The sequence below is a fragment of the Bufo gargarizans genome, chromosome 10 (genome assembly GCF_014858855.1).
Source record: "Bufo gargarizans isolate SCDJY-AF-19 chromosome 10, ASM1485885v1, whole genome shotgun sequence".
Lineage (NCBI taxonomy): Eukaryota > Metazoa > Chordata > Amphibia > Anura > Bufonidae > Bufo > Bufo gargarizans.
In genome coordinates, this window is record NC_058089.1 from 82,532,003 (window position 1) to 82,542,478 (window position 10,476).

At 40.5% G+C, this 10,476-nt stretch overlaps 1 protein-coding gene across 1 annotated transcript; it reads left to right on the plus strand.

The window, feature by feature from the left end:
- Positions 1 to 726: 726 nt before the first annotated feature.
- On the plus strand, positions 727 to 9,485 carry LOC122920073 (phospholipase A2, minor isoenzyme-like). Its single transcript, XM_044269283.1, has 3 exons — positions 727 to 1,046; positions 5,033 to 5,160; positions 9,364 to 9,485. Exons 1-3 carry the CDS (start codon positions 727 to 729, stop codon positions 9,483 to 9,485), a joined length of 570 nt encoding a protein of 189 aa, XP_044125218.1.
- Positions 9,486 to 10,476: the final 991 nt, after the last annotated feature.

The window sequence follows — 10,476 nt, forward strand, 5'->3', positions numbered from 1 at the left end:
TGGGGACCTCTTCAAAATAATTTTACCAAAGCAGATAACCCCTTTAAAATAGTATTAAGTTGACTTTTCTAATGTCATCATAATGCAGATAATTACGCTTGTAGCAGTAGATTAATTGGTAGTAGATATTTCTACATGATGAATGAAAGCAACTAATGTAATGGGGAATTGCTGTCACTGGTGTCACTTATCCATCGGTGGGACTGATGAGAGCATGTTATATACATCATATATTGTATAAATGCTAATATAATAGCTAAATTAAAAAACTTTTCCATCTGGGACATTTATGGCAAATGCACAAAAAGTTTGACAAGTTCATGTCCTACCTCTAGGATCCACTCCTATCTCAAGAAGCTTTTCAAGTGAATGGATTAAGCTGTGCATGGATGTCCATGTCCCCGATGAGAATACCCCTCTAAGATTAAGTTAATAAATGCAAATAATAATTATGGAAACATCGCGTAGAAGAGCCATAATGGTAGATCAGTCTCATTTTACCTCCTTGAGTTGAGTAAATGATATCTATACACAGTAGGCTGGACACGTTTTCAGTTTACAAACTGCAGATAACTTCCTCTCTTTCGATGCTCCTTCACAATTTAGCCAATGATGGAAACAAAAGATTTGGGTGAAAATTATAATAGCAATACTCTCAACCTTGTCTGTGCCAAGTTCTGATTTTTATGAAGCACTTGAATGGTTATGAGATCACTATCTCTAAGTATGGCAGATCTCATTGGTGGCGGAGGTTTATTGAGCAATCTAATCATCAATGTAAATCACAATAACTATGAATTCACGTGCCCTATTGTCTGTGATCCTTATGATACCAGAATGTATGCTGCTGGTGTCGCTGTTAATGTAACATCACATTTCTCCACAGTGTCTTTGGTCTCAGCTCTACCACAGACCAGGAATCTAGTGCAGTTCAGGTCAATAATAAAGTGCATAATACCCAACAGCCATCCCCTGAATGAATACAACGGCTATGGATGCTACTGCGGATTCGGAGGGTCTGGAAATCCAGTAGATGAGCTTGACAGGTAACACAAGGGGCCTGACCCCAAATAGGAACCATGCATTACAACTATATTACAGGATCTATATACAATGGTAACCCATGTTTTTATTTGCATAGAGAAATAGCACTGTCTAGCATGATGCAATTTAAGACTTTGTGCCTCCACACAACACACATATATGCAGGTCTCTTATGTAATATGAGGGCATATGGAACCATAGGAGTAGAAATATCTTTGTGATTCCTAATTCTGATCCTCTTAAAGCTTCTTAAAGATTTGGATTAATGTACAGCACACTGCGGCCAACCATAGATATCACTAGAGAGGTATTTTTTTCTCAAGTACAGCTATTTAGCATACATTTCCCATGAAGCATTGTCCTAAGGCAACCTTCTGTAGACCACATAAACTTTCATATATGGCATTTGGGGCAAGTGGAAAACCTAACAAATGTTTGACCAAGTTATGCTTGATGTTATTGTATATGTCTCATACATCAACCTGCATCAATCCAGCTGTTGTGAAACTACAATTTCCAGCATGCTCCATTTATTACTATGAGAGTTCTGAAAATAGCAGATCACGTATGCATGCTGGGAGTTGTAGTTTCACAACAGCTGGAGTGCATCAAGTTGCCCACCCATGTCCTATAGACACGGAGGCCACCACTGTCCATTTTTATCATGTCACATCTATAGGTAGCAGGGGACCTTCCAGTCAAGAGCTTGTGTAAATAATAGGAGGATTAACACTAAATGTGATACAACATAATACTTTATGGAAGGCTAGTAAGTTTGACTATAACGCAGCTAACCCCTTTAACAATAAGCTGTCTTTATATAGTCATGCTAGCCAGCCATAGTAACAGGTTATCCTCACACTGCATAGCCCTCACATGCCATAGCTGATCATTGCTATGCAGAGCTGCCAACCTTCTCTTCTTCTAGACAATGAAAACAAAAAAAATTTTTTACAGTACACACCTTTGTATAGGTCATACCCAGACATCATACCCTCAATATAATCTTCTGGAGTCACAAAATTCTCAAAACCAAAGGGGTTGTCCAATTGTTTAAAAAAAATCCCGACAGCAGCATGTGGAAAAAAAACATAATTTTCATCTGTTACACCCCCGGCCCTTTCAGCACCAAAGTTTGAATACATTGCAGAAGCAAGGACATGCCAAACTTCCTGGCATCATAACTGCTGCCATGTAAACAAAAACTGCTGGGGAACAACAAGAGCATTGGTGCTGGATCGGCAGGGTATTTAACAGTTAAGTATATTTTTCAAAGAAAACCTGCCACCATGAAAATCCAGTGCATGCAGTAAGTTATACTGCAGGAGATGCTGAGTAGGCTCATATATAGTTTTGTGGGAAAAGATTCAATGTAACTTGTATTTTATGCATCAAAATCTCTGCTCATTCTGAGCTAAGGAGTCACGTGGGCAGGGTGAGATGTTCACTTTAACTTTTGGACAGTCTGTTTTTAGTCCCCCTTGTTCAGAATACAAAATTATTCATAAATGCCTAGTTAAACACACTATAGTAGGTGGTAATGAATTTGCACCATTATTAGCAATTTGTCATTACTAAACATTTTGGCCAAAAAATCCTGAGCTCAAATGATATCATACCTCATATCATATATTTTGTGATATCATACCTCACAAAAAAGATAAGGATCACAACAGACTTGGAAAAGGGACAATGTACCGTAGGTTGCCCAAGCAACTCAACGTCAATGCTTGCACATTAATAACATTGCTCTGCTTATCTTAAACCCTGGCCACATTTCACATACATTTCAGCGCACTATCACAATGTCCTGACATCGGCTCACTCAACATCAGAAATACCCTCTAGAAATAAATGTTGATACTTGATCTCATGGTGACTTCCTATGTTGGGCAAAGTCACTTCCAGTTTTGTTCTCTGTTAGCTTAAACTCTAGTGTTTTATCACACTAGCCACCATTAAAGACTGAGCCCTTCTGCCAGTGTCCATCTTTGCTCCTAACTTTTCTCTAGAAAACAAAAAAAACAGCAATAGGTTTTGTCCTGCCTGACATTATGGCTGGTCAAAAATGTATAGACAGTTGACAACCGTGTAATTATGGTGAGCAAATGAAACATGATTCATTTTAATTAGGTTCTTTTGGGTTTTTAGGAAATCAGTCCTTTCATCTGTCCAGTGGAAGAAAAACTGTTTATTTAGTACTTACCCCTTCATCACACTGTCATCACTGTTGCACTCCCACAAGTTATGGGCTCTTCCTATTAAGTCCTCGCCAATGTGTGCTCTTCTTTTCCTGTTCAGCTGCATAATAGTAGATGCAGCTGAACAGCAAGAGAAGGTGAAACGTTCTCTAATTGCCCTATAGTCTACCCTGGTGCCCCACCTGGCCCCTAATCCTCATCTGTGAATTAGTTTTGTTGGAACCTCTTGCTTTTTTCCTGAATATGGTGGCCCCAGAGCACACACCAGGTATCATCCCTATAATCTGATCCTGTTTGCATATTTTGCTAAATATATGCTGCCGTTTCTTCATGCTGGAAAGAAGCCGAGTGTACAGTTAAGTAATGAGATGACAGAAAGTTAAATTAGTTGACAGAAAGTTAAAGGGGTTTTCTGAGATTTTTAACTGGTGATCTATCCTTTGGACACATGTATGTCATCAATATCTGATCGGTGGGGGTCCGACACCCAGGACCCCTGCCGATCAGGTGTTTGAGAAGGCACCGACTCTTGCAGTAGCGCCACGGCATTCTCTCACCTCACCAAGCACAGCGCTGTATTGCAGCTCGGCCCCATTCGCTTCAATAGGAGTGAGCTGCGCCTAGGTTGTGTGATCAATGAACATGATGTCACATGGCCTAGGCAAAGCTGCTGGGAGGCCGTGGTGCTACTGCAAGTGTGGTGACTTTTCAAACAGTTGATTGGTGATGGTCCCAGGTGTCGGATCTCCAGCAATCAGATACTGATGACCTATCCTGAGGATAGGTCAATAGTTAAAAAATCCTCAGAAAAGCCCTTTAAGCAAATGTCCAACCCAACAATCATTACTTACCTTGCTTATCTCCAGTTCTAAGAACCACAAAAAATGTATACACTTAAAAGGGTTTTCCAACATTTAAATACTGATGCCGTATCCTCTGGATAGGACATCAGTAACTGATCTGTGGGTGTCAGACACCCGGGACTTCTGCTGATCAGCTGTTGAGAAGGCACCGACGCTCCTGTGTCTGCCGCAGCCTTCTCACAGCTTACGAAGAACAGCGGCTTACATTGTATAATGGCTCTGCTTGGTATCACAACCCAGCCCTATTCACTTCTATGGGGCTGAGCTGCTCTTAGGCCATTTAACTGATAAATGTGCTGTCACTAGCCTAGGGAAAACTCTGAGAAGGACACAGCGCTACTGCGAGTGCTGCTACCTTCTCAAACTGCTGATTGGTGGGGGTCCTGGGTGTCGATCAGATATTGATGACCTATTCAGAGGATAGGTCATCAGTATTTAAGTTTTGGAAAACCCCTTTAAGTGTTGGATGAAGTTTTCACCTTTTTTAGAAGCTGCATTGTAAGTTGATTTCCACGCATGTGTCTTCTTAGTATAAAAATTGATTTTCTTATTAAGACTTACTGCTTAAATGAAGGTTCCCATGTCAAACATGGACAACCATTTATTTGAATGTCCTCCATGTAAAGGGCTGTAACCATAGAAGTATTTTAACGGGGGGGGGGGGGGAAGGAAAGTGAATTCAAGTGTACGGCTGGGTTTCCACAAGGTGGCCATGATACGGCTGCCTTGTTTGGCCAAAAACCTGCCCTCCACAGTGGTCAATGGCTGCATGAACATGTAGGTTCACAGAGGTATTGACTTCAAATTTTTATGGTCAATGTGGATGAGACGGGGGTTTGGCCGCCTCATGGAAACTCAGCCTTATGTAAGCCAGTCTGGCAACTATCATATGTATTACATTATGATTTGTTCTTTCACGCACAGGTGTTGTCAAGTTCATGATGACTGCTATTCACAATACAAGTCAATAAAAAACTGTGATGTAATATTTGACAATCCTTACACAGAATTTTATTCATACACCTGTACCGACAATGCTGTGACCTGTAACAGTAAGTATTACACTCAAAGTTCCTCACACATGTTAAGATTAAAGTTATTTTTGAGGAATATGTAATTGGGGCTGAGCTGTAGTACCAGGCCTAACCGCATGCGCCATGTACAGATCTGGGGTGTAACAGCCCATTCTCTCTGCTGATATATGGAAGAATTATTCCAAACAATATGCCATTTAGTGTTTTTCACAAAAAATATAGCTCTCTATGGGAGTTGAATGGAGGTTAGCCTCGCCTGCGTGGTGCACTCTCGTTAACTTTGAGGGCTGCATTCTAGAAATACGCATTTCACTTCTGCATTTATTTCTGGTGAAAGCGTATACGGGCGTATTTCAGTAACAAAGAAAAATACATACGGACTGCACTGTTGCAGTTATTTCTGGTGAAAGTGTATAGGGGCGTATTTCAGTACTACCAGAAAAATATATATGGACGTCACTATTTAAATGTTTTCTGGTTAAAGCGTAGTTGGTAGTTGCCTATTTCATTCCAACAAGAAATATATATTCTCATGGATGCTGCCGCCACCTCCAAACTATGTCACCTTGCACTCGGTGGCCTCATCATACTGCTGCCATCTGCCATCTGCTGCCATATGTCATTGTGCCACTCGGTGGCCTTCTCATGATGCTGCTGCATCCGCCACCTCCAGATTCTGTCATTGTGCCACTCTTTCAAAGTGTTTTTTTCCGATAATATTGATGGTTGTTGAAAACTACTTTTGCTGTATGGACCAAATGACAACGTGTGAGGTCGTGTGACTTCTGAAAGTGTATGGAAAATATATATTATGAAACAATAAATATACAAAACGTACATGAAAACAGTGACAACCTCCTGATGCTGCCGCCACCTCCAGACTCGGTCATTGTGCCACTCGGTGACCTCCTCATACTGCCGCCACCTCCACACTCTGTCATTGTGCCACTCTGTGGCCTTCTCCTGATGCTGCTAACTCTAGACTGTGTCATTGTGCCACTCAGTGGTCTCCTCATACTGCTGCCACCTCCTCATACTGCTTCAATTTCAGCACTACAGGGAGTGCAGAATTATTAGGCAAGTTGTATTTTTGGGGATTAATTTTATTATTGAACAACAACCATGTTCTCAATGAACCCAAAAAACTCATTAATATCAAAGCTGAATATTTTTGGAAGTAGTTTTTAGTTTGTTTTTAGTTTTAGCTATTTTAGGGGGATATCTGTGTGTGCAGGTGACTATTACTGTACATAATTATTAGGCAACTTAACAAAAAACAAATATATACCCATTTCAATTATTTATTTTTACCAGTGAAACCAACATAACATCTCAACATTCACAAATATACATTTCTGAAATTCAAAAACAAACAAAAACAAATCAGTGACCAATATAGCCACCTTTCTTTGCAAGGACACTCAAAAGCCTGCCATCCATGGATTCTGTCCGTGTTTTGATCTGTTCACCATCAACATTGCGTGCAGCAGCAACCACAGCCTCCCAGACACTGTTCAGAGAGGTGTACTGTTTTCCCTCCTTGTAAATCTCAATCCACCTTGCTGGCGTCTGAGTCGGACTGGAGCTCTCTGCCGTTTACCAATCCAGCCATCTGGCCCATCAAGACTCACTCTCATTTCATCAGTCCATAAAACCTTAGAAAAATCAGTCTTGAGATATTTCTTGGCCCAGTCTTGACGTTTCAGCTTGTGTGTCTTGTTCAGTGGTGGTCGTCTTTCAGCCTTTCTTACCTTGGCCATGTCTCTGAGTATTGCACACCTTGTGCTTTTGGGCACTCCAGTGATGTTGCAGCTCTGAAATATGGCCAAACTGGTGGGAAGTGGCATCTTGGCAGCTGCACGCTTGACTTTTCTCAGTTCATGGGCAGTTATTTTGCGCCTTGGTTTTTCCACACGCTTCTTGTGACCCTGTTGACTATTTTGAATGAAACGCTTGATTGTTCGATGATAACACTTCAGAAGCTTTGCAATTTTAAGAGTGCTGCATCCCTCTGCAAGATATCTCACTATTTTTGACTTTTCTGAGCCTGTCAAGTCCTTCTTTTGACCCATTTTGCCAAAGGAAAGGAAGTTGCCTAATAATTATGCACACCTGATATAGGGTGTTGATGTCATTAGACCACACCCCTTCTCATTACAGAGATGCACATCACCTAATATGCTTAATTGGTAGTAGGCTTTCGAGCCTATACAGCTTGGAGTAAGACAACATGCATAAAGAGGATGATGTGGTCAAAATACTCATTTGCCTAATAATTCTGCACGTAGTGTATGTCATAGGTCCACTCAGTGGACTTCTCATGCTGTTCCCACCCTCCCCACTTCACGATTGGTCCACAATTTTGGCTTTCGACCTGGCTGACATCATAGTAACATAGTACATAAGGCCGAAAAAAGTCATTTGTCCATCCAGTTCGGCCTGTCATCCTGCAAGTTGATCCAGAGGAAGGCAAAAAAAAACTGTGAGGTAGAAGCCAATTTTCCTCACTTTAGGGGAATAAAAATTCCTTCCCGACTCCAATCAGGCAATCAGAATAAATCCCTGGATCAACGACCCCTCTCTAGTAGCTATATCCTGTAATATTATTACACTCCAGAAATACATCTAGGCCCCTCTTGAATTCCTTTATTGTTACCTCCTCAGGCAGAGAGTTCCATAGTCTCACTGCTCTTACCGTAAAGAATCCTCTTCTATGTTTGTGTTCAAACCTTCTTTCCTCCAGACACAGAGGATGTCCCCTCGTCACAGTCACAGTCCTGGGAATAAATAGATGATGGGATAGATCTCTGTACTGTCCCCTGATATATTTATACATATTAATTAGATCTCCCCTCAGTCATCTTTTTTCTAAAGTGAATAACCCTAATTTTGATAATCTTTCAGGGTACTGTAGTTGCCCCATTCCAGTTATTACTTTAGTTGCCCTCCTCTGGACCCTCTCCAGCTCTGCTATGTCTGCCTTGTTCACAGGAGCCCAGAACTGTACACAGTACTCCATGTGTGGTCTGACTAATGATTTGTAAAGTGGTAGGACTATGTTCTCATCACGGGCATCTATGCACCTTTTGATGCAACCCATTATCTTATTGGCCTTGGCAGCAGCTGCCTGACACTGTTTTTTGCAGCTTAGTTTGCTGTTTATTAAAATTCCTAAATCCTTTTCCATGTCAGTGTTACCGAGTGTTTTACCATTTAATAAGTACGGGTGACTTGCATTATTCCTTCCCATGTGCATAACTTTACATTTGTCAGTGTTAAACCTCATCTGCCACTTATCATCATCATTTATTTGACCTTTCTTCTGATCTGTCAGAAGGAAGGGAAAATTAGATGCACAACAGATCCTGTCTGTGTAGCAGCTCTAAGGCCTGTATGGTCCCATCATAATTGGCTTATGATTTGGTAGCCAAAAGCAGGAGTGGGTACAAAACACAGAAGGCATGCAAATATTCCATTAACATGTCATCTCTGTTTTAGATCCACTCCTGTTTTTTTTTTGGCATTAGCAATACTCATGGATTACTGAGCAAATGCTAAACAAGCGAAGGAGTATGCTCCACAGACAGGATCTGTTTTTTGTGGGTTATTGTTCTGACGGATCAGAGGAAGGGCTAATTAATCAGTGGCATCAACAAAAAATTACTACTGACACCATCTCCACTCTGTCAGGGGGGGCGTTTAATAGAACAGGTTCTGTAGACATCGATGTGGAATCAGCTGGCAACGGTGTAAAAGGAGTGCGCTTGTTCATGACGCTAACATCGTCCTGTAAGGCTGAGTTCATACTTGAGTTATTTGGTCAGTTTTGGCCCCGTGACTGTCCAAATCAGTAAAGTGTGCAGTGATTCTAAGAGCGACCCCTGTCATCTGCATGTCATAAGGACTCACAGTATTATTTCACTACCAAAGCAGACTCCCTATGTGTGTTACTGCAAGACACAGTGTTCTGCACCACTATACAGGCTCTCAGCAGCCAAGAAATAGCTGATTTTTAACGTAATTCGTTGCGAACATATTCGGATCAAATTAGGTGAACCAGCGAATCTAATTTTTTAAAAATTCGCTCATCTCTAGATGCTGTATTACAGCTTGGAGGTTGCAATAAAACACCATCATATAGTAGTTGCATGTTATAGTGAAGTTTTGTTATACTATAAAAATTACGTATATACATTAATTGTGTTTTTCCCCACTATATAGGTAGTAATAACCCCTGTGAGATGCACATATGTGAGTGCGACAAGAACGCTGCTTTCTGCTTTTCTAAAGCCTCCTATAATGAGGAATACAAGAACATGGATGGAAACAAGCACTGTAAATAAAGGGATGGACAGCAACAGCTACATTTACATAAAATGAAGTCTTTATTGCAACATCTGATATGCCCGGGACAGCACTTTAGCCTGGACAAGACTCTTGTATATCTATTCTCCATGTCACATTTGGCAACCATAAACACCACATCTGCACAACTCATTTCTAATAAATGATAAATGCTGGTTCAGACTATTCTGCTTTATTCGTCATTAATAATTAGACTCTGTATGAATCATTAGTAGCTTGTATTCACATACAAGACATTTTAAAATGAACCAACCGACACATATGGATGTATGAGATCACTATCTGAACTACCCGAATATTTCTCTGAACTGATCCACAATAGTAGTATGTACATTGTAATTGGAGCAAACTCCTCATTATGGAGGGTAATTGCAAGCACCTTTCTGAGTATGTTTAATAATTTAACAGAGCCAGATTAAAGGGAATTTGTTACCAGGTTCATGTGGACCAAAACATGAGGTCCATCATGACAGAGAACAAACCAGGAATGAAGAGTTATGGGAGCGTCCAAAATAATGTTGATTAAAAGCAACCGAAAAAGAAATCATTTTTGTCTGTGACTTTCTTCATGAGAAGTGCAATATGAATTTAGATTGTTCACTTAGACCCCTAAAATAAATGCAGACACAGACTCCAAAATATATTCAGACCCCAGACCAGACCCCATGTAAATTTAGACCTCCGACCAGACCCCAAATGAATTCAGAATCCGTACCTTTACATAAATTCAGACCCCAGAAGATTTTGAAATAAATTCAAACCTCAAACCAATTAAAAAATATATATATAAATCCCCCAGAAAAGACCTCAAGAATACTTAAGCTGCCAGACCAGATCTAAAAAAATTCAAACCAGACTAAATTTAGACCTCTGATCAAACCAGACTCTACATTTAGACCTCTTATCAGACCCCAACATTTAGACCTCTTATCAGACCCCAAACCAGACCTTAAAATGCTTTCATACTTG